General features: G+C 37.3%; 1 protein-coding gene across 3 annotated transcripts in view; it reads left to right on the plus strand.

Annotated features, from left to right (window-relative positions):
- Positions 1 to 25,196, plus strand: part of HMCN1 (hemicentin 1) — a 540,104-nt gene that overhangs the window by 397,644 nt on the left and 117,264 nt on the right. For all 3 annotated transcript variants that reach the window (XM_010813560.4, XM_024976236.2, NM_001192537.3), the window contains exons 55-67: positions 1,327 to 1,440; positions 5,720 to 5,907; positions 7,601 to 7,697; positions 13,477 to 13,638; positions 14,585 to 14,698; positions 14,816 to 15,018; positions 15,316 to 15,397; positions 15,509 to 15,640; positions 15,965 to 16,114; positions 19,010 to 19,169; positions 22,102 to 22,226; positions 22,438 to 22,621; positions 23,467 to 23,564. In XM_010813560.4, the coding sequence (XP_010811862.2) occupies positions 1,327 to 1,440; positions 5,720 to 5,907; positions 7,601 to 7,697; positions 13,477 to 13,638; positions 14,585 to 14,698; positions 14,816 to 15,018; positions 15,316 to 15,397; positions 15,509 to 15,640; positions 15,965 to 16,114; positions 19,010 to 19,169; positions 22,102 to 22,226; positions 22,438 to 22,621; positions 23,467 to 23,564 (1,809 nt within the window). The remainder of the gene's footprint in view (positions 1 to 1,326; positions 1,441 to 5,719; positions 5,908 to 7,600; positions 7,698 to 13,476; positions 13,639 to 14,584; positions 14,699 to 14,815; positions 15,019 to 15,315; positions 15,398 to 15,508; positions 15,641 to 15,964; positions 16,115 to 19,009; positions 19,170 to 22,101; positions 22,227 to 22,437; positions 22,622 to 23,466; positions 23,565 to 25,196) is intronic.

The raw sequence follows: 25,196 nt of genomic DNA on the forward strand, positions 1-25,196 counted from the left end.
TGTCGTCCCCTTCTCCTCCTGCCCTCAATCTTTCCCAGCATCAGGGGCTTTTCAATGAGTCAGCTCTTCGCATCAGATGGCCAAAGTATGGGAGTTTCAGCTTCAACAACAGTCCTTCCAATGAACACACAGGACAGTTCTCCTTTAGGATGGACTGGGTGGATCTCCTTGCAGTCCAAGGGACTTTCAAGAGTCTTCTCCAACACCACAGTTCAAAAACATCAATTCTTTGTCACTCAGCTTTCTTCACAGTCCAACTCTCACATCCATACATGACCCCTGGAAAAACCATAGCCTTGACTAGATGGACCTTTGTTGGCAAAGTAATGTCTCTTCTTTTTAATATGCTGTCTAGGTTGGTCATAACTTTCTTTCCAAGGAGTAAGCGTCTTTTAGTTTCATGGGTGCAATCACCATCTGCACTATTTTGGAGCCCAGAAAAATAAAATCAGCCACTGTTTCCACTGTTTCCCCATCTATTTGCCATGAAGTGATGGGACTGGATGCTATCATTATATAGGGATTATCCTTGTTTTATGAAATCGAGATTTGTGAGTATTTAGGGGTAAAGGGGAAACATGTTAACAATTTGCTCTCAAATTTTATATATATATATGTAATCTTTTTCTAAATCATTTGAGAGTATTATATATTTATATATATATAAATAAAACTTAATATGTACATATATATGACAGAACTCAAACTAATGTATTGAAATATAAATACTTGATAAATATAGATAAAATTTTATATAAATATTGTGACTTTTCTCTGTTTGAAATTACACCATCATGAAAAGTTTGAAAATATATTATTCTTTGAAAATCATATGTATAATGGTATACTTTATACCTTTTATATCCTTGGCTATTATTTGCTCAAATCAGTCCTTGTCTCCAACAGTGTAAACTTCTTTTGTTGTTGTTGTTTGTTATCCTTTAGTCAGTATGTCATGTCTGACTCTTGGTGACCTGCTGGGCTCCTCTCACATGTGTTTAGAATTTTATGTAAAAGCAAGAAGTCACCACATAACAGCATTCCACATGGAACAAGAGCAGGGCATAGAGCAACATTCCTCCCTTGAGGAAAATCTACGCAAGCTCTTTAGTTCTCAGGAGGTCTCATTTATATGCTGGGTCACTTTTCAGTAATGCACTGTTTGGTATAAATGTGGTATGTGGGGTTAACACTGGAACACTGGATGAAGAGCCTTAAAAGAAAATGTAAGGAAGTCATTAGACCTGAAAAGTTATATCTCTGTTTATGACCACTTTCACTCTAAGATTTAGAGAAGTAAACATATGTATTGGGATCTGTTTTCAGGAGGGCGAGTGTTACAAATTCCTCGGGCTAAAGTAGAAGATGCTGGGAGATACATGTGTGTGGCTGTGAACGAGGCTGGAGAAGATTCCCTTCAGTATGACATTCGTGTACTCTGTGAGTTTGTTTGTTTCTTTTGTGTTTATGATGCATTCTTTCACTCAAAAGTCTTTTGAGGGACTAATGTTTGCATGATGTCACACTCAGCATTTTAGAGACATAATCAGAAACTGATAATTCTCCCAGGGAATTGTCGTATACAAATTGAGAGCACCTTAGTTAGTACGCCTGAACTATCAAATAAGAAACTGGCTTAAATTTTTAAAAAGAGAGAGAGAGAGAATCACTGATCCATGAACCTGAAAACTACCAGGCAGCAATCATGTCTAACTTCTGTGACTCAGAAGAGATCCACTGAACTTTATCTTGGCTTGCTTTTCTTTCCCAGTATTTATAACTGAAATCCTAAAATTGGATCTCCGTGGCTTTAATTGGCCAAACGTGAGTCACATATCCATATCTGAACCAATTACAGAGGCCAAGAGGCCTCACTGCTAAGGCATAATTTATATGTCCACCCTTGGAACACAGACATGTTATGAATGCATGGACTGAGAGTAGAAGTATTGTACCTTTAAGGGAAAAGAGAGGGGATGGTAGTAGAAGCAGGAAAAAAGTAGATGTTTTCATTAGAAGGAGATAAGCTAGAGAAGTAGCAGTGGGAATGTATAGGAATCAGTTGGTATGAAAGTTTTTATAGAGGAAGTGATTAGGTTATATGAAGCGGTAGGCACTTATCCGAGAGTATAAGATGAAACAGATTTTTGTCCTGTGTGATTGAGAAAATTATAAAAAGAGTAATAAAAATAGAAGATTTAGGGAAACAACATGACTTGAGAAGAATGAAATCAGTGTTGTTTTGGATATGTCGAATTTAGCATGGTACCAAGATACTCAGGAAGATGTTGAAAGAGACATTGGAAATATGGAACTACAACACAGGAGGGAGATTTGAACTAAGAATATAGGTTTGAAAGTTGTACACAAACAAGTGATATTCAGAGGCATGAGATTTTTCAACAGAAAATGTTATAGAGTAGAAGATCAAGAAGATCATTGTAGCATCATTTACAAGTAGGAGACAAGACAAAGAAAGTAAATTAGAGGAGGAACAATCTGAGGAGTTTATGTAACCTATGAAATCATAGAATCCAAGGCATAGAAAATGTTATCAAGAAGTGGGTTTAGTATGGAATGCTAAAGCAAATTTCAGTTCAGTTCAGTTGCTCAGTCATGTCTGACTCTGCGACCCCATGGACTGCAGCACGCCAGGCTTCCCTGTCCATCACCCACTCCCGGAGATGTACAAACTCATGTCCATCAAGTCAGTGATACCATTCAACCATCTCATCCTCTGTCGTCCCCTTCTCCTCCTGCCTTCAATCTTTCCCAGCATCAGGGTCTTTCCCAATGAGTCAGTTCTTTGCATCAGGTGACCAGAGTATTGGAGATTCAGCTTCAGCATCAGTCCTTCCAATGAGTATTCAGGACTGATTTCCTTTACGATGGACTGGTTTGAACTCCTTGCATTCCAAGGGACTGTCAAGAGTCTTCTCCAACACCACAGTTGCAAAGCATCAATTCTAAGGTGCTCAGCTTTCTTTATAGTCCAACTCTCACATTCATACATGACCACAGGATAAACCATAGCTTTGACTAGACGGACCTTTGTCAGCAAAGTAATATCTCTGCATTTTAATATGCTGTCTAGGTTGGTCATAACTTTTCTTTCAAGGAGTAGGTGTCTTTTTATTTAATGGCTACAGTCACCATCTGGAGTGATTTTGGAGCCCAAGAAAAGAAAATCTGTCACTCTTTCCCCATCTGTTTGCCATGAAGTGATGGGACCGAATGCCAACGTTCAGTTTTCTGAACGTTGAGTTTTAAGCCAGCTTTTTCACTCTCCTCTTTCACTTTCACCAAGAGGCTCTTTAGTCCTTCTTCGCTTTCTGCCACAAGGGTGATGTCCCCTATGTATCTTAGGTTATTATTTCTCTCAGCAATCTTGATTCCAGCTTGTGCTTCATCCAGCCCAGCATTTCACACGATCTACTCTGCATATAAGTTAAATAAACAGAGTGACAGTATACAGCCTTGATGTACTCCTTTCCCAATTTGGAAACAGTTCATTGTTCCATGTAGGGTTCTAACTGTTGCTTCTTAATCTGCATACAGATTTCTCAAGAGGTGGTCTGGTATTCCCATCTGTTTAAGAATTTTCCATAGTTTGTTGTGATCCATACAGTCAAAGGCTTTGGTGTAGTCAGTAAAGCAGAAATAGATGTTTTTTCTGGAACTGTCTTGTTTTTTCAGTGATCCAATGGATGTTGGCAATTTGATCTCTGGCTCTTCTGCCTCTTCTAAATCCAGCTCGAACAACTGGAAGTTCTTGGTTCATATACTGTTGAATCCTAGCTTGGAGAATTTTGAGCATTACTTTGCTAGCATGTGAGTTGAGGTCAATTGTGAGGTAGTTTGAACTTTCTTTGGCATTGCCTTTCTTTGTGATTGGAATGAAAACTGACCTTTTCCAGTCCTGTGGCCATTGCTGAGTTTTCCAAATTTGCTGGCATATTGAGTGCAGCACTTTCACAGAATCATCTTTAAAGGTTTGAAATAGCTCAGCTGGAATTCCCAGGAGCTCACTGTGGCTCAGATCATGAACTCCTTATTGAAAAATTTGGACTTAAATTGAAGAAAGTAGGGAAAACCACTACACCTTTGATACAGGTATGACCTAAATCAAATCCCTTACACTTATACAGTGGAAGTGACAAATAGATTCAAGGGATTAGATCTGATAGACAGAGTGCCTGAAGAACTATGGATGGAGGTTTGTGACATTGTACAGGAAGCAGGGATCAAGACCATCCCCAATAAAAAGACATACAAAATGCAAAATGGTTGTCTGAGGAGGCCTTACAAATAGCTGAGAAAAGACGAGAACCTGAAGGCAAAGGAAAAGAGATATATACCCATTTGAATGCAGAGTTCCAAATAATAGCAAGTAGAGATAAGAAAGCCTTCCTAAGTGATCAGTGCAGAGAGATAGAGGAAAACAATAGAATGGGAAAGACTAGAGATCTCTTCCAGAAAATTAGAGATACCAAGGGAAATTTTCACGCAAAGATGGGCACAATTAAGCACAGAAATGGTATGGACCTAACAGAAGCAGAAAATATTAAGAAGAGGTGGCAAGAATACACAGAAAAACTGTATAAAAAAGATCTTCATGACCCAGATAACCATGATGTTGTGATCACTCCCCTAGAGCCAGACATCCTGGAGTACAAAGTCAAGTGGGCTTTAGGAAGCATCACTATGAACAAAGCAAATTTAAGGAAATGAAAACTAAAAAAGGTCATTTGGCTTTGAAACTAAAAAATCATTGGTGAAATTCAAAAGATCAATTTTTTTTTTTAGTATGGTGTGGTACTCAACCACAGAACAGAAGGATATATACTGAGCAAATATAGAAAAGGAAACAAATATAGACTACACTTAGGAGATTTTGAAGAGGCAGGAAGACATGAAATTGAGTTGTAGGATAACAGCTTGTTTGAAATAATACCTTTAAGAGAGTTTTGAACTTGCTTATAGTTCAAGGAAAATGCTCCAACAGACAGGGACAGGTTAAAGTTTCTCGTGTGTGTGCAGATGGGAGGAAGGGACAAGATTGATGGAGCAAGTCTTAGAATAGGTGAAAAATGCAGTCAGGAAACCAAGAGGGGTCAACTAGGGTTCACTACCTTCCATGGTAGTGAACTGCCATCCCTTGAGATGGTGAGAAGGGATATGTGGGAACACATGTCAAATGTATTTAGTCCTTTCCTTAAGTATGAGAATAAGAGAAACAGTGGTTGGGTGGTATTTTGGGCCCATGGGAAACAGAGAACATTAGACATTTCCACCATGGGGAGGGGTGTGATAGACAGTCAAACATTGAAGTTGGAGCTACTTGGCTTCATCATTGCTTTCTACACCCACCCTCATCAACCTGGGATCAGAGATTAAAAAAAAAAAATTATAATGTGACCTAAGGGTGGGGAGGGGAGTCTGTGAGGGTGGTGCAGAAAGTTAATAATCAGTGTTAACCTAAATGGGAAGCAAACTTTGGAAGTCCAGGATAGGTGGGGAAGAAAAAAATAAACCCAAATTCACATAATTTTTATCAGCACCCTAATTTATTAATGTAAAATGTTACATCAGGATCATGGATTCTTCTTCAACTTTTGCTTCTTTCTTATCCCAAACTTTTAAAAATTGTCATAAAGCTAGAATAATTTAGAAAGGACTTTGCTTCCTGTCTTTTCTCTTTGTTTCAATCACTTATTAGTGCCACCAGTTATCAAGGGAGCAAATGGTGATCTCCCTGAAGAGGTCACCGTGCTGGTGAACAAGAGTGTGACGATGGAGTGTTCATCCAGTGGCAGTCCCACACCACGGAGTTCCTGGCAAAAAGATGGGCAGCCCTTGCTAGAAGATGAGCGTCATACATTTCTATCTAATGGGAGAATTCTTCAGGTAACAGTAAACAATCTAATTTTAAAATAGCTATTTGACTTTGTATTTTATAATCACTGACTTTTTGCTTTTAAAAATAATTTGTACTGGTTTATAAATATTTGTGGACTTCCCTGGTAGCTCAGCTGGTAAAGAATCTGCCTGCAATGCAGGAGACCCCGGTTCGATTCCTGGGTCAGGAAGATCCCCTGGAGAAGGGATAGGCTACCCACTCCAGTATTCTTGCCTGGAGAATCCCATGGACAGAGGAGCCTGGTGGGCTTCAGTCCCCATTTATGAAAAAAACACATCATAAAAAGCATATAAAATACAATTATTCTTCCTCATTCTTTTCTCATTGTCACTGGTGACGACTGTTAACAGTTTTATGTGAATATTTCCAGAATTCATCTGTACATTCAACACACATACACCTAAATTTACTGTAATATGGCCTCTGTGTTAAAAATAAAATTATAAGTGAATTATTATAATCTTTTTATTGTATATTTCTGTTGATAATATTCTAGATGGTATAAAGTTCTGTGTAGATTAAAATTTGTCCTCTGTTGGCAAAGAGTTGATAATAATGGAAACCATACAAATATCCTGAATTACTATGCACTAATGGGTATGTCTTATTTTTTTCAAGTGTCCTAAAAGAAAGATAGGTACTTGTAGAAATAACACCAACTCTTTTGTTAGGACACAACTTAAATTATTTCTCGAACACATTAATGATGTTCTGTAGGCCCAAGAATTTAAGCATCAAGGAATCCAACCCAGAACATATCTCATGGAGTTATTAAAAAAAAAAAAAGTATGCGATTCACTGCTTATAAATAATCTTGAATTCTCTAAGTATCTTCTAAACATCATGACTTTTTCTATTTGATGCACATACAACCTCTAACTAAATGCTTAAATATTTCTGTTGGCTAGAGCTAAAAGATATGTAGATCGATAGAAATGTCTGCATAATTTAAAAACATAGCTACTATATTAACTCTTTGCTATGTAAAACAAACCACTTCGAACAGCTTAAAACAATAGGGATTTATTCAGCTCACAAGCCTTCTGGTTGAATGGGTGATTTCTGGTTTGGGCAAGGCTTACTCAAGTGTCTACATACTATGGGTTGAATTTAGTGGCTCTGCTGATCTTAGCTGGGCTCTGGCACGTTTCTGGGGCCTCAGTTGCAATAACTAGGATGACCCTTCCCATGTGATCTCTCACCTTCCAGCCAGCTAATCCTGGTTTCCTCACAGAGTGGTGGCAGGCTTCCAGATGAGTGAGGGGAAGCGCACAAGGCCTAGGTTTGAAATAGAACACTGTCACATCCATCACACTCTGCTGGTCAAAGCTGGTCACAAGGCCAACACAAATTCTACATCTTTATCCTACTTCCTGATGGGAGGAATTTCCAGTGATGTAGTCACATGGGCAGGGATATAGATGGGGAAGTGGGAGAAGGACTTCGGACTTTTCTTAGTCAATATGCCAGTATGTACAAAATTGCCTTTTCTGATTAGAAATCTTTATAAATATTTATTTAACTGACCTCATAAAAACCAGCATCAGCCATGCTACATACAAAAATTCTTTATTATGTTTATCTGGTATTAACTAGGAAGAATATGGATTGTTTATTCTTAAAATTGACAAGTTGCTTTCTAAAAAGTTTTAGTTGAAATTGCTTCATTTTTCCCTTTAGGTTCTAAATAGTCAAATAACAGATATCGGCAGATATGTGTGCGTTGCTGAGAACACAGCTGGAAGTGCCAAAAAATATTTTAACTTCAATGTTCATGGTAAGAGCTCAGTTCCAAAAACATCTGTTACAGTATGCTTGAAAAGGCAGGAAAACTGTGTTTTAGATTATGTAGGCTTATTTCCTATTTTTTAACTTGAACATGTGAGGAGCCAGCATTCATTCAATCTTTCCCCTTCTTTCTTTCTTACCACAGCTTGTGGGATTTATAAAGTACAAATCTTTTAGGAAGACTGTTTTTATATTATTTCAGTCCCCTAAGACAAAGTAGTTACTCCTACTTATTTGAAAGTAAAAAAAAAAAAATCAAAATTTGAAATCCCAAAGAATATAAGTTTATATGAAGTAAGAACCAAAAATAGCTCTTCTACTCATGAAAATTTACCCACTGGGCCTGATTGGAACCAGTTTCTATCCTCAGTTATAGAATTCATGTTGAGTTACACCCTCCAGAACTTAATACACTCCCCAAGGAAGAAAAAGTCACTTTGTGTAGTTAAATAATTCCTAAGAACCATCCATACATCTAATTCATTTATCAGATTTTAAGTTTTCGATAAATGCTAGACACTCCATAAATACTTTTTTTTTTTTTTTGCTTTTGCTAAAAATGCTGTTGGATGTCAACCATAAATAATTTTATTTTCATGACACACAGCTGCTTCCAGAATATTAAATTGGAAATGGTGAACAATTATTGTAACAGATTTTCTTTAACTGTTTGATTCACATGGCTCAGCTGGTAAAGAATCTGCCTACAATGCAAGAGACCTGGGTTCTATCCCTGGGTTGGGAAGATCCCCTGGAGAAGGGAAACGCAACCCACTCCAGTATTCTGGCCTGGAGAATTCCATGGACTGTATAGTCCATAGGGTCCCAAAGAGCCAGACACGACCAAGCAACTTTCGCTTACTCTCACTCTATGTGATTCATATACCAAATTCCAGCTCATTTTGAAAATAGCAGAAATTTGACATTAGTCAAACATTTCTTCTTTCAAAAGACTTTTATTTAGCACGATGGATATTCTTTGTGGTGCGATATGTAGGAAGTATTGATGTCTAGCAACGTCTGGTACTGATGCCGTGTAACAGATTTGAGGCAGTGCTATCTCTGCAGTCCCAGTGCTTAGAAACTTTTGTTGAGTAAATCTGACCAAAATGGTAATAATGTATTATGATTTCCCAGAAAGAATTAAATAATAATAATCATTGTGAAAGTATACGTTCTAATCGATAAAGTACAGTAGAATAAATGTTGAAAAATAAAAGTGTTGATTATTTTTCCTGATTCCCCAAGGCAGGATTCGTTTTTCTTTCTTTATGTATGTGGTCAAAAGCATCATGTAAAACCCCCAGTTTTAGTAGTTACAGACGCTACCTTATTATCTTTATATGTCTGTATCTTCACCTATGTCTTATAACTGTATTATAAATGCTGTAGACAAATGGTTATTTCTTATGGACCTTGGTCTTCCTAAACCTAAAGACATGGTAGTTGGTAAATAAATATTTGTTGTCCCTTGATTATATTTCCTTCATATCCAGTTTCTTTTCTTAATGTACAGCAGAATCATCTGAATTGGGGACCTTGCATGAATTGAGAGGCAGCTGCCGTTAGTGTTTACTGTTAAGAATGGGACAGGAGGGGTTTCTTCTTTTGCCAGTTCACGGTGTCTTGATCTCCTGACTGCAATAGGAATCCACACTTCATATTGGATTAAATCCTGGAAAATCCATGTAGGGGAGAAACCATTTAAATTGCTTCCCTGAAACCATACCATTTGTTTTCCAACAGTGCTTGTTCTTGCTGGTCTCTAACCTTCAGTCTGTTGACCTCCAGTGTTTTCCAACCCTCTGTGTCTTTGCTTTCCTTCACATCCAGCTTGACCTTCGTTGACCAGCGTATCAATTACTGCTCTTAGCCCATGTCTTCTCAGTGTTCTTGCTTAATAAAAGCTCAGCTCCACATATAGCAACGCAACATACTAACTGCTTGATCCCTACAAGATGATGTGCCGGGTGTTTTTATTTATGTTATTTTACTTAATTATCTCAACCCCAGGTGGTTGGTCCTATTATATATCTCTTTTATGGATGAAAAAGATGAGCCTCTGTGAGATAAAGTAACATGGCCAAAGTTACACAGCTGGCAAATACAACACCAGGATTTTAACTCAGGTAGTCTGATTCCAGAGGCTTTAAGCCTAGCTGCTTTTCTGTATTACCTCTCAACTGAATTCCATACCTATACCCAGGTAGGTAACCCTGGCTGGAGAAACTCTTGGCATCAGGAATATTGGCATTATAAATTCACAGGTACTGCTTGAAATAAGCCCTTTATACTGGCTGGGGCGCATCCTTATGTCTCTACTTCAGAGTGATCCTCACACCTTCTCAAACGTCAGATGGCGCCTATCTTAGCTCGGGCAGCCATTAACAAAATACCAGAGACTACGTGGTTAAACAACAGGAGTTCACTTTCTCCCCAGTCTGGGGGCTGGAAAGTCCAAGATCAAGGTTCCAGCAGGATTCAGCTTTGGTGAAGGCCCTTTCTGGCTTGCAGATGACCAGTTTGTCCTCATGCGGCCCTTCCACGAGCACACATGGACAGAAAAAGCAAGGAAGCTTTCGGCTGTCTTATTTTTATAAAGACAGTAATCTGGTAGGATCAGGTTTATGACCTTTATGACGTCATTTATGTTTCACCTCTTCCTTTAAGTCCCCATCTTCAAATACAATCACACTGAGAGTTAGGGTTTTAGTATATGAATTTTGGGGGGATGCAAACATTGAGTCAATCACAGCCCACCTCTCACTTTCAGTCAATACCCTTACGTCCTGTCTTACAGGGAAAAGAGAAGGCATATTGCAGAAACCACTTCTAATTCCTACTATCAAATTGACAATATCAGCTGTGTCTGATATTGCCATTTCTTCTTTCCTTCTGTTACAACACAGAATGGAAGAGTTCCTCTGCCTTCCAAAGGCTGACTTGGCCCTAGATCCCTGCCACTACCCCCTCAGAAATCCCACAGTCTCCTCTCTTCCTCTCCAGTATTGAAATTCACACTTTTACTTGCTCTTTCCCAAGAGCACTTAAATTTACTTCTCTCTTCCCTCTTAAAAAATAAAAATAAGAAACTCTCCCTTGAACCTAGTATTTCCCTTCAGCTGCCTCCCTCTCTTTGCCCCCGATTTCAAAACAACCTCTCTAATCACTGTGTATATTTACTGTCTCCATCTCCATCTCCTCACTCCTGCTCACTCCTCCCACTGCTACTCACCAGATTTCACCCCTACAACTCCAATGAAGCTGCTCACTGAATTCATGAAATGACATCAAAAATCCAGTAGGCATTTTCCAGGCTTTATCTTTCTTACTTTTGAGCACTTGACATTCTCTAGCATTTGACCATCTTTTTCAAAATTTCTCTTCCTTTGGCTTATGTGACACCTACACCCCTTATTTGTATCTTTCCTTTCCAATCTCTCATTCTGTTTGCTTTGTTAGTTCCTCCCTTCCTACTTGACTATTACTCCTTATTTTTCTAAGCCCTCAACTTCATTTCTTCAAACTCTTCCTCACTCATCATGTGAGCTCATGAATCCCCAAATTTCAGATACCATTTATGTGTGGATAGTTTGCAAAGTTTTATCTCCAGCCAGGGCCCCCTCAGGAACTCTAGACTCTTCTATTCAGATATTTACTTCTTATCAATACAAACGTGTGATAGTCACTCGTAAAACCATATGTATGTAACTGAGCTTATTCCCTTTTCTCCAGAATGTGTTCCTCCTCCAGGGATCTGTGTCTCAGTAAAGGGAATCACCATCTTCCCACTGTTGAAGCCAGGAAAAAGAATGTCATCCTTGATTCCTCCTCCTCCTTAAACCTCACAGCTAAAGCATTGAGTCCTGGATATTCTACCCACAAAACACCCTCGATCCACTCACTCTTCTGTTCTTTCCGACACCATCCTGAGCATAGCACTATAATCTTTTGCACTTATCACAGCAATAGTCACCTAACTGGTCTTTCTGAGTTCCTTTTAGCCTTCTCACCAGTCCCCTCCACTGTGGCCAGATTGGTATCTTTTAAGTGAATTTTTGAGTAAACCATTCTTCTGCTTTCCTTTCCTTGGGCTATATTTCAGTATTCTTAATGATGCCCAGAAGAACTTGTAGGACTTGATCCTACTTAGTCCTTACATCTTGTCTACTCTCCAGCCTAACTCCCCAACAACCTCGCTCTTCAAACTCTGGTCAGGTCAGCCTTCTGGTGCCATATTCTTTTCCCCATTTGGACCATTGTATATGCCATGCCGTCTTTCTGGAAGATGCCCCCATTTTCTGTCTTCTTGGAGAACCCCATGGACAGAGGAGCCTGACAGGCTACAGTCCACAGGGTCACAAAGAGTCAGACACGACTGAGCAACTAAGCATGCACACTTGTATTTACAAGGCAGTATCAGATGGTGGCTAAGAACAGGGCTCTAAAGCCAGACACCAATCTCTCCCAGTAACTGTGAAAGCTTAGGCAAGATGCTAACCTCTCTCTGTCTCAGCTTCCTCATCTATAATAAGAGGATAAGAACTGTATCTAACACATAAGTTTTAGGAGCTTTCAAAGAAATGGCATTATGAAGTGTTTAGTGCCTGGCACAGCATAACCACTGAAAAAAAATGTTATCTGTCACTTGTTTCCTCAGTGTCATTACCACCAAATTATTCTTTATAGGTATAATCTGTTATATTTTGTACTGCATCAGCACTTAGCACAGCATCTGAAGTAAGTATAAATGAATGGTCATGAAAATTAGTGATCAAAAATTTGATAGTAATATTTAAAAAGCAATTTTGTCATTTTGATCTTTTTTTATTTGTTTTTGATGCTGTTTTAAAGTCCCAATCTGAATATAATATGTAGAGAGAATAATATATAGAGAGAGTATAATATAAAAATAGAGTGTTACATTCTTTATCTCATGTCTTACTGTCTTCGCTAGCCTGAGCAAGACCTATCTCTGCCTTTATTAATCTATCCATTCATTCATGTATTCATTCATTTTTAATGCCCATTCCTCACTTCTATTCCCACCCCATCTGCACTTCGGAAGTCATTTGAATCCATAATGTTATTCCTTCAATATGCCTGTGTTCTTATAAAAACATCTATTGTTCCATAAACGTGTGTTTTAATGCATAATTGTCATTGCATTATTAATCTTTTTTTTACTCCACTTTTTTCTGTACTGCTTTTGCTTTTGGAATTCTTTTTTGGTGTTGAACAATAAGACGTTATATTGTTTATTTCTTAAACTTTTTGCTCATCTTGAAAGTCATTTATTTTTACATTGTTGAAATTACCTGTATAATTTACAAATAGATGACACCCTAAAATAAAATGTCTAGTATTACTATAAGCAAGAAAATAAAAACTTTAAGGGTGTAATATTAAAAGCCAGAATATTCAAATATATTTAATAAAAAGCAGTATTAGATCTTTGTACATTGACAAAGCCATCTTAAGAACTTCCAAAATTTTACAAATAAAATGCACAATAATTCTGCCTTTGAAAATTCTAGTATATTCTTTCAACTGGGAAAAACAAAACTGATGTACGTGAATTTGATGAAGGCATTAGGGAATTCAAAGAAGAAAGGTAAATAATTAGTATCATTAACTCAGTGCTTTAGCAGAGTACAGTGGTTAGGCTTATATTAATAAATTGGAGTATGTGTTATTGATAATATCATTTTTCACTTTAATATGTTTAATATTAACATATTTCACTTTTAATATATTTACTATTATAGTTCCTCCAAGTGTCATTGGTCCTAACCCTGAAAATCTCACTGTTGTGGTGAACAATTTCATCTCTTTGACCTGTGAGGTCTCTGGTTTTCCACCTCCTGATCTCAGCTGGCTCAAGAATGAACAGCCTATCAAACCAAACACAAATGCTCTCATTGTGCCTGGTAAGGAACTTAGTACTCTTTTAACGTAGGTGACACTTTCTCATTTTTCTTTATTTTTAATACAAATGGAATTTCAACTTAGTCTCTTTCCAGACTTTTGTCTTGCTACATTCATTTGTTCACATTAAATGCCTCTCTAGCCATTTGGGGCCCTTAGGATGAAACTGTGTAGACTTTTATGAGTTGAGTGGGAATGTACAGCAACAAGGCCTGCTTCAAAAAATTATGAAATTTAGGAACAGAACTGCTTACTAATCCTTTGGGGATGATAAGTTTACGAAATAGTGCTTTCATTGGATAAATTCACTGGTTGTTTTTAATCAGTACTAAAGCTCCTGAAGGGTAGATAAATTGGCTAACAGATGATAGCCACTTCCGTACTGTGGGAGATTTAAACCAGGAATACTTAACTTATACTGACTATAGTAAAATTATTGTTTACTCAGAAGAATCTGTATGAAACAGTTCTGTTATCCACATTTGGTTGCTGGAGATAAATTTTTATTAATTTCTTCTTTTAGAAGGAAGTAGAGTAAGTAATGGGCTTACCTGGTTGCTTAGATGATAAAGAGTCTGCCTGCAGTGTGAGAGACCAGAGTTCAATCCCTCAGGTGCGGAAGATCCCCTGGAGAAGGGAATGGCAACCCACTCCAGTATTCTTGCTGGAAAATTCCATGGACAGAGGAGCCTGGTGGGTTATAGTCCATGGGGTCACAAAAAAGAGTCAGACATGACTGAGTGCCTAACACTTTAACTTTCAAAGTAATAATGAAAGGATCCAAGGAAACTGATTAAATTCTTTCATTTTGTATATGAAATGCTTCTATTAATATATATAGATTTCTCTCTAAGGGAAAGGATATATTTTGTCATTTATCTTATTGATAAACTCGTTATTACAACAATTTCTATACCACTCTTCAATTTGCGTTATATTTGCCCACAGGTGGTCGAACTTTGCAAATTATCCGGGCCAAGGTATCTGATGGTGGTGAATACACTTGTGTAGCTATCAACCAAGCTGGGGAAAGCAAGAAAAAAGTTTCCCTGACTGTTTATGGTTTGTTTACACTCTTCTCATACGAGTCTTTCATTTTCAAACTGGTATTAGCTATTTTCTATCTGAGCATCTTAATGGAAAAAACAAAACCTCTGTTTTTTTATTTTCTTCCTTCAGTGCCCCCAAGCATTAAAGATCATGGAAGCGAATCTCTTTCTGTAGTTAATGTAAGAGAGGGGACCTCAGTATCACTGGAGTGTGGATCGAATGCTGTCCCGCCTCCAGTCATCACCTGGTATAAGAATGGACGGATGCTAACAGAGTCTGCTCGGCTGGAGATTTTGGCCGATGGACAAATGCTGCACATCACAAAAGCTGAGGTGCATCTTTTATTCTTGTTTGTGTGTCGTGCGTGACTCCTTGGTGGGATTATGGAAGAGAGAATTGGAAGTTGTATCTTTCCTTTACTACACTAAAAAATTGTCATTAAAAAAAATAACATCATCAATGCCATTCCCTTCATTTTTTCATTTAAAAGAAAAAGCAGGATTGTAGAAAGCAATTAGGACTGGGGCATTCGAGCATAAAGATGACTGATGATTTAATCTACACTCGAACAGTGTGATTGGTCATCTGTAACTTAATGGAACACATACAATAGTATCTTTTTCTTTTAGGTATCTGACACAGGCCAGTATGTATGTAGAGCTATAAATGTAGCAGGACGGGATGATAAAAATTTCCACCTCAATGTATATGGTGAGCATCTGCCTCTAATACAAGTCTTTTTTTCCCCCAGATATGCAAATGAAAGAAAGTGTCCTGAATTAACTTAATGAGGACACATGATTTTCTTCTTTCTTTTTACAGTGCCACCCAGTATTGAAGGGCCTGAAAATGAAGTCACTGTGGAGACAGTCAGCAATCCTGTTACTTTAACATGTGATGCTACTGGAATCCCACCTCCCTCCATAGCATGGTTGAAGAACCACAGACCCATAGGTAATGAAGCTGTGCATTTCTTATGATTGTTTTCTTTTGCACCTCATTCATTAGGTTAATAAACTAGCACACGTTCAGTATTGTGCACATAGCTATGTTTAGTTCAGAAAGCCTAATGTACTATAATATAAACCTACAAAAGAGTCTGCATTTTACAGAGATTTTTCTCCTTGTCTTTTTCAAAAAATAAGGCTGTCCTTTCAAATCAAAGTACAAAGGGAGGACCTTTAAGAAATACATTTATCACATAAAGTCAGACATTTTTATGGTGAATTGTAGAGATGTTAAAAGCTTTTTTATGATTTGCTTTGTTTCTACCGCTAGAAAATTCTGGCTCACTGGAAGTTCATATTTTGTCTGGGGGAAGAAAACTCCAAATTGCCAGGTCCCAACATTCAGATAGTGGAAACTATACATGCATTGCCTCAAATATGGAGGGGAAAGCACAGAAACATTACATTCTTTCAATTCAAGGTATGTGGGGTACACTCGAATCTGTCTTCAGTTTCCTTATTCCATTCTTTTTATACTACAAAATAAGTGTATATCTAAACAGATCATTTATAATTGATTCAAAATATCTCTTTTGTGTGTTTTGGATATTGTAGTCTTTTCAGTTTATTGAGATTTAAGTGATGTAAAGAACCATATAATTTTAGAGTACACAGCATAATGATTTGACTTACAAAACATCTTTTTTTAAAATATTTTGTTTTATGTGGACCATTTTTTTAAGTCTTTATTGAATTTATTACAATACTGCTTCTATTGTTTTATGTTCTGGTTTTTTGGTCACGAGGCACAAGGCATTTAAGATCTTAGCTTCCCAGGCAGGGATCAAACCTGTACATCCTGCATTGTAAGGTGAAGTCTTAACCACTGGGCCACCAGGGAAGTCCCCAAAATATCTTTAGATAAACAAAAAATACTGCGAATTTTCTGTCCTACATTTACTGGTAGGTAGTGTTTTCATGAAAATGGACATAAATGTGAAGAACAGTAGAAATTTCAAAATCTATTTTTTCATGTGTCCTGAAATGTGTACCTTCCTATAGTGTATTTACTTGTTCACTTAAAGCTGGAATAACTTATTTTGATACTAAGCCTATAGAGTCTCTTTCTATTTATATAGATAAGTAAGATTTATCTCATGAAGAGATTAAATATGTCCTAATTACTTGGTCAAGGAATGGGTACATTTAAATAATCATGAATCTAATTGGAGGTGAGACTAAAGAGCATTGATTTATCCAAGAAATACTTAATTAACTTAATTAAATACTTAGCATCTGTTATGTTCCAGCATAGAATTGAGCACTGCAGGGAGAACTTGCATCCTTTTGATTTTCAGCAAACCTTTGGGTATTATTTTCAGCCTAATTTTTAAATTGAAATGAAAGTCTAACTTGAAACCAAGTTGAAATGCTTGCTTTTTCCAATTTCATTATAGTTTTGTGAAAAGACTTTGTCCTAAGTTTGTCCAATGCAATTGTGAATATGTACTATTTACTTGCTGTGTGCTCTGCTGAAACCACAGAAAAATCAAAATTTTTTTCCAGTTTTATTGAAATATAATTGACATGTAACATTGTATAGGGCTTCCCTTTCTTTACTCAGAGGTAAAGAATCCACCTGCCAATGCAGGAGACGTGGGTTCAATCCTGGGATGGATTGTTATAATCTTTATAGCTAAAATTTCCAAAAATAAATCACCTTCTATAATCTTTGTATTATCACAAGGAAGAGGAAATGGCAACCCACTCCAGTATTCTTGCCTGGGAAATCCCATGGACAGAGGGGCCTTGGGGCTACAGTCCATGGGGTCGTAAAGAGTTGGACACAATGTAGTGACTGAGCACGCACCAACATTATACAAGTGTAACGTGTACAACATAATGATTTTATATATGTATATACTGCAGAATGATCACCGCAGTAAGATTAAAATCCATCACCTAAAAACTGAAATTAAAAATCAAAATTAGTTTGTGAGTATCAGTGGTATTTCCAACTAGTAATGCTGAAGATTTTAGAAGCACAAAAGGAAATACAGCCATTCAGAGATTCAGTGTCAGAAATTACATGCCTAATTTATGTTTAATGCATTAATAATAATATATGCCAGTCATGGAGTATGTGTACTATCAAAGATTTTTACCAGACATTTTGTGTGTGTCTTAAGACTATATAGAGGCCATATATGTACATGAGGCCAGTCCATGCTATTCCTTTGCTGTAGTTTTAGTCGCTAAGTTGCGTCTGACTCTTCTGCGACCCCATGGACTGTAGCCCACCAGGCTCCTCTGTCCATGGGATTTCCCAGGCAAGAATACTGGAGTGGGTTGTTATTTTCCTTCTTCAGGGAATCTTCCCAACACAGGGATTGAACCCACATCTCCTGCATTGGCAAGTGGGTTCTTTACCACTGAGCTACCCAAGAGCCTGCTTTCCTGTATTCGACACTTGTTATGGGATGTCTCATTAGCATTCTTATTGATTCAACTTCTTTGGTAAATATAAATTTAGTGTAATTATTATTATCTTTTGGACGACTGAAATGAGCTTTGGGAAGATTATGCAGTGGTGTGTTGGTAAATGTCTAACAATTGACTCTGCAAATAAAATGGTCTTGACTTGGAACCAGTCATTTGTCAGGTTCTGTGGTGTGAGTATTTTCACAGTGGCCCATTTCAAGCTACCACTTGAAATGATGGCACTGAACACAGAGTTGTAAAGATATGCAAATCTGGCTCTTGCAAGTTGGTGTGAACTGCCTCCACTATATGAACCACACCACTGTAATTATTAAGAAGAGTAATTCAAATGTGTTTCTAATAGAATTGTCAATATTTTTATGATCCATTATTTCCTAATTGAATCATTAAAGTGAGGAAGAAAGATGCTAGTAAAAGAAATAGAGATGATTGAATCTTGAATAATAAGCTATTTGTTGTTCAGAATAAATAGTATTTAAACTGTATCATAGAGAAATACTCAATTCAGATACCTTTCTCAGACTTATGCTAAACTTTTATAAGACAGATTCTCCTGAACTGTATTAATTCTGAGCTATCTATTGAGGCTTTAATCAGGAGTGATTCTCTCTGGCCAAGAAGGGTGCCCATGAGGTAGATTTGTCACCAACCCCTATGACTAAATAATTATATCAACTTACAATGTAAAAGAATATTGAAGTGATTCCTATACTTATTTTTCAAGTAATTTCTGACAATGGCAAGAGTTTGATCTTGAACCACAATCTAGGAAGAATATGACATAAAAATGCCATATTGTTCTATGATTCTGTTGTATTCATAGAATTTGCATTCTTATGCCTTGATAATGAAAGTCTTAATTATTTCTCCAAAGTTCCTCCAAATGTTGCTGATGCTGAGATTCCAAGTGAAGTCAGTGTCCTTCTTGGGGAAAATGTTGAGCTGGTCTGCAGTGCAAATGGCATTCCCACCCCACTTATTCAGTGGCTTAAAGATGGAAAGCCCATAGTTAACAGTGAAACAGAAAGAATTCGGTATGTGTAAAAAGAATCTTTGTGTCATTAATTGTAATGTCTTCTACATTGCTTTATGCTTCAAATTTCATGTGAATAATAGTGAATTCAGTCTCTTTGGAACTTGGCTATCATTATATTCAGAAAGAAAAAGGATACAGTTTTGGAGAGCTGGACACAGATATTCTCCTGGGAGAATCATTCAAGAGTATTCGTGTATGCATGTGTTCTTTATCTTTCAACTCTGTGTTATAAAGTCTCCCTACATGTTCATTTCTGCAAGTGTTAGTTAGCTGTTGTAGATTTTATTCCCCTAATTCCAGAACATTTATACCAAAGTCTACATCATAAAAATAATTAGTTCCTCTTTCTTGCTAACATCAAATCAATTTCATCCTTCAAAAGATTCATCAGTCATCTCTTAGATGTGATTTTGTGTCCTGAAATCACCAAACCACCAGACATGCCATAGTGCTTGGCTCATTTTGAGAAAAGATACTATCATCATAACCTGGTTCATCCCTTATAATGTGTCCAAATCCCATTTTTAGTTGACTCTTCATGCCACAAACCTCATAGAGATGGAATGATAAATGTTACAGGCTTCCTGATATTTTCAACAAATGTATTTTGAAGGACAATCCATTATTCTATACTCTGATAGATTATTTCTTCACAAAGTCCCATAATATATACACACCAGAGTAATTGTAATTACTTTAAGAATTATATATACCTTGCATGCATGCTTAGTCACTCAGTCACGTCTGACTCTTTGTGACCCCACAGACTGAGGCCTGCCAGGCTCCTCTGTCCGCTGGATTTTTCAGGCGAGAATACTGGAGTGGGTTGCCATTTCTTTCTCTAGGGGATCTTCCTGACCCAGGTATCAAACCCATGTCTCCTACATTGGCAGGTGGATTCTTTACCACTGAACCACCTGGGAATCCCTTATATATACCTCTGCTGCTGCTGCTAAGTCGCTTCAGTCGTGTCCGACTCTGTGCGACCCCATAGACGGCAGCCCACCAGGCTCCCCCATCCCTGGGATTCTCCAGACAAGAACACTGGAGTGGGTTGCCATTTCCTTCTCCAATGCATGAAAGTGAAAAAATAAAGTGAAGTCGCTCAGTCCTGTTCAACTCCTAGCGACCGCATGGACTGCAGCCCACCAGGCCCCTCCTCCATCCGTGGGATTTTCCAGGCAAGAGTACTGGAGTGGGTTTGCCATTGCCTTCTCCATATATATACCTCAGCAGGCATTAATTAAATGTATTGCAAACTTTATTACTTTGAACCAATATTTTAAATTTAAGGGTTTGCAGTATATTTTCTAAGCAATGAATTGAATGTACACAATTTATGGAAAAATAAATGTTTTTTTTCCTGAAGTTTTATGTTAAAATTTAAATATTAGTCCCCTTTACAAGATTAGGTGAATTGCCAAATAATGTTTTAGTTTAGAGGTACATTTTGCATTTCACTTCTCTGGTTGGACATCCCTCAAAAGTTAACGAGTATTTAATTATTTTTATTAAATCAGCTGTGATATCAACCCAGTTCCAAACCAAGTACTAGATAGTTGGTGGGACTTTAAGTTATTCTAAAAGGTAATATTTATACCTAGGAATTTAGGATCGGTTACTTCTCCTCCTACATTAAGATCTCAAGTATATTTATTCTTATTTTCAATTTTTTGATTATTTGTTCCCAGCTCCACAATATATGTAGGTTTGTGAGGGGGCCAATTTATCCATCAAATGAAGTAATTTTTCCAAAGTCAACTTAGTGTTTTCCTTTAGTTATGGCGGCTTGCTTTTCGTTTATTCATGTGGTTAAACTCATGGAATGTAAAAATTTATGTTTTGAAAAAGAAAAAATAAAACAGACCCAGATAATAAAATTGTAATTCTCAATAATTATATTTAATAATATGATAGAGTAGAAATGGAGTATTTACTCTTGACACTGGTAGAATCTAATGACTATTGTAAGAATAACCATAGATAGTAATTTAACCTCTTTATAAAACATAGGAAGTTTTATTTGATAATAAATGGTGTGTGAATAGAATCAGTAATGTAATAATCTTAATTTAGATATTATTGATAATGCAATCATATTGTTAGTATTCACTATTATGTAATTCAAAAAGAAAGCTATAGCAATTTGTGGGAAAAAATTTGCAAACGACACCCATACATAAATACTAAGCTGTTGTCACTGATTAAATAAATTATTCCATCTTGCTCCTTCAGTTCAGTTCAGTTCAGTCGCTGGGTCGTGTCCGACTCTGTGACCTCATGAACCACAGCACGCCAGGCCTCCCTGTCCATCACCAACCCCCAAAGTCCACCCAAACCCATGTCCATTGAGTCGGTGATGCCATCCAACCATCTCATCCTCTGTCATCCCCTTCTCCTCCTGCCCTCAATCTTTCCCAATATCAGGGTCTTTTCAAATGAGTCAGCTCTTTCTCATTAAGACTAATACTAAGTTGTTTATAGCTAGATTTTTTCCACCTTAATTTCTCATTAAAACATTACAAACATTCTTCAGTTTTTATACCAAATTTTTATAATTTTCATATAACTCCAACCTTATATTGATAAGTAATGACAAAACATTCTATTTCTGAGAAAAACATGCCTTTGCCCGTGATTTGATAGAAAAATTCCTGGTGTTGTTCATTTCCTTTTCCTCAGAAGGAGGCAGCAGGTGTACGACACCCATTACTGTAGAAGTTTAGTTGGTTACCTGAAATCACCTTCAGTTTCACTAGCTCTGATTTCCATGTACTTAATGAAGAAGATTTGAACCATTATATCCAAGATGAAGATGCATTTTAGCGTGACTCTTTTTTTTCAAGAATATAATAATCCAAGTGAGTTTTCCAGAAATAGCTAGCTCCATACAAATCATGTCAGTGCATCTGTTACACTCTCTCCTACAGGGTGGCTGCAGACAGCAGCACATTAAACATTTACGGAGCTCTCCCATCTGACATGGGGAAGTACACGTGTGTTGCTACCAATCCTGCTGGAGAAGAAGACCGGATTTTTAATTTAAATGTCTATGGTAAATATGAAATTTCATCCTCTTTTGGTTATGCGCCTTAGAATCTATCAGACGAAATGAAGCCGTAGGTGTCTGAAGCATTTAGTTCTAAAATCTGATGTCCTTGTTATTTCCTTTTGGGATACAAAGCAGAAACATGGGTAAATGTAGTTGAATGATTTGAACTAGTCATAAACCCACTCCCTCCTCTCTCATTTTCTGCATGACATAGTTCCACCTGCAATTAGGGGTAATAAAGAAGAAGCAGAGAAATTAATGGCTTTGGTGGATACCTCAATAAATATTGAATGCAGAGCCACAGGAATGCCTCCACCACAGATAAACTGGCTAAAGAATGGACTTCCTCTGCCTCTCTCCTCCCATATCCGGTTGCTGTCTGGAGGACAAGTTATCAGGTCAGCTTTTATTGTGTGTGATTTGCTACACAGAGTTACTGTAATCGTAAACCTTAACTTTGGTAAACTTGTAAAGTTGGTAAAGTTGGCTCCCTGATAAAGAATCTGCCTGCAAGAGATGCAAGAGACATGGGTTCAATCCCTGGGGTGGGAAGATCCCCTGGAGGAAGAAATGGCAACCCACTCCAGTATTCTTGCCTGGAAAATCCCATGGGCTGAGGAGTCTGGTGGGCTACAGTCCATGGGGTCGCAAGAAAGTTGAACACAACTTAGCTAGTAAGCAACAACAGCTTCATCTAAATAATGTTTTAAAAATGTCTTTTCCTACATTTTTTACTTTTGTTTCCCTTTCAGTTTTTTTTTTTTTTTTAGAAGAGGGAGAATGGCAAATATAAATTTGAAATGCTTTATTATTCTTATTTAAATGTTCATGTTTTAGTAAATTTCTATTCAATAGGTCTTTCATAGACTTATATCTATCATATATTTTTTTCAAGAGCTGCTATTTTAGCTAAAACTTTGGCAAAATAATGGGAAGATGCTTACTATAATTATGTGATTTTCACCATTCTCTATTAATATGTATTTGAAAATTTCACCTCTCACATTGTTACATTTTCAGTGGCTTACTCTTAGTGCCTAATCAGCTTTGTCAAATAAATTTCACTGGAGGCGTCTATGTTTTGCAATGGATGGTTATAATCTTTATAACTAAAATTTCTCCAAATAAATCACCTTCTATGATCTTTGTATTATCACAAGTATTTTTATTTGTATATGTTGATCAAATATCAGATTATGAAGTGGGATGAAATTATGAAGTGTTGGGTCAAACTGTTTTTCAGGATTGTGAGAGCTCAGGCATCCGATGTCGCTGTGTATACTTGTGTGGCATCCAACAGAGCTGGGGTGGATAATAAACATTACAGCCTTCAAGTTTTGGGTATGTTTACCAGCAACGTCCCTAGTACTTTACTATGTGCCCAGTATTAAGCAACAGGCTTAATTTAAATACTGACATGGCAGGAAAGATTGGCAAAACAGGATCTTACTAACTAGGGCAGGATGCCTTTCTTCCCAGGGGATACATGTATATTGAAGCATACTGTCTGTCAAAATACTTTTGTAACCTGGAATTTAGCATTAAATGAAATGTCAATTTTTTAAAATAGCATTTCAATCCAGACACAAGAGCAGTCTTTTCATACAAAAAGACAGTCAAGACTGTTTTCTAATGTGTTATCATCTGAGAGTATTTAAAATATGAATGGATATTTGTGTGTATACTAAATATCTGTCTGTGATGTTAGACAGAGATAGAACTCAAAACATTCCATTTCTCAAGATTTGCTAGACCAGAGACTTCAAAATCCCCAAGAACATCTCAGAAGAGTTAAGTAACTATTTACAATCGGCTAAAATGATTTATGTTGGATTATATAAAATTGACTCTGGAACTTGTTATTTTGTTTATTTCACACTAAGTAGTTGAAGTATACTTCTGGAATAATATCAGTTCAATTCAGTCACTCAGTCGTGTCTGAATCTTTGCGACCCCATGGACTGCAGCATGCCCAGCCTCCCTGTCCAGCACCAACTCCCGGAGTTTACTCAAACTCATGTCCATTGAGTTGGTGATGTCATCCAACCATCTCATCCTCTATTGTCCCCTTCTTCTCCCGCTTTCAATATTTCCCAGCATCAGGGTCTTTTCTAATGAGTCAGTTCTTCACATCAGGTGGCCAACCTATTGGAATTTCAGCTTAGGCATCAGTACTTCCAATGAATATTCAGGACCAATGTCCTTTAGGATGTCCGGGTTTGATCTCCTTGCAGTCCAAGGGACTCTCAAGAGTCTTCTCCAACACCACAGTTCAAAAGCATCAATTGTTCGGCACTCAACTTTCTTTATAGTCCAACTCTCACATCCATACATGATACTGGAAAAACCATAGCTTTGACTAGATGGACCTTTGTTGGCAAAGTAATGTCTCTGCTTTTTAATATGCCGTCTAGGTTGGTCATAATTTTTCATCCAAGGAGCAAGGGTCTTTTAATTTCATGGCTACAGTCACCATCTGCAGATATCTTGGAGCCCCCCAAAATAAAGTCTGTTACTGTCTCCACTGTTTCCCCATCTGTTCGCCATGAAGTGATGGGATCAAATGCCATAATTTTAGTTTTCTGAATGTTGAGTTTTAAGCCAACTTTTTCACTCCTCTTTCACTTTCATCGAGAGGCTTTTTAGTTCCTCTTCACTTTCTGCCATAAGGGTGGTGTCACCTGCGTATCTGTGGTTATTGATATTTCTCCTGGCAATCTTGATTCCAGATTGTGCTTCATCCAGTGCAGCGTTTCTCATGATGTACTCTGCATAGAAGTTAAATAAGCAGGGTGACAATATACAGCCTTGACGTTCTCCTTTTCCTATTTGGAACCAGTCTGCCATTCCATGTCTGGTTCTAACTGTTGCTTCCTGACTTGCATACAGATTTCTCAAGAGGCAGGTCAGATGGTCTGGTATTCCCATCTCTTTCAGAATTTTCCAGTTTGTGGTGATCCACACAGTCAAAGG

Source organism: Bos taurus, chromosome 16, assembly GCF_002263795.3.
Source record: "Bos taurus isolate L1 Dominette 01449 registration number 42190680 breed Hereford chromosome 16, ARS-UCD2.0, whole genome shotgun sequence".
NCBI classification, from domain to species: Eukaryota; Metazoa; Chordata; class Mammalia; order Artiodactyla; family Bovidae; genus Bos; species Bos taurus.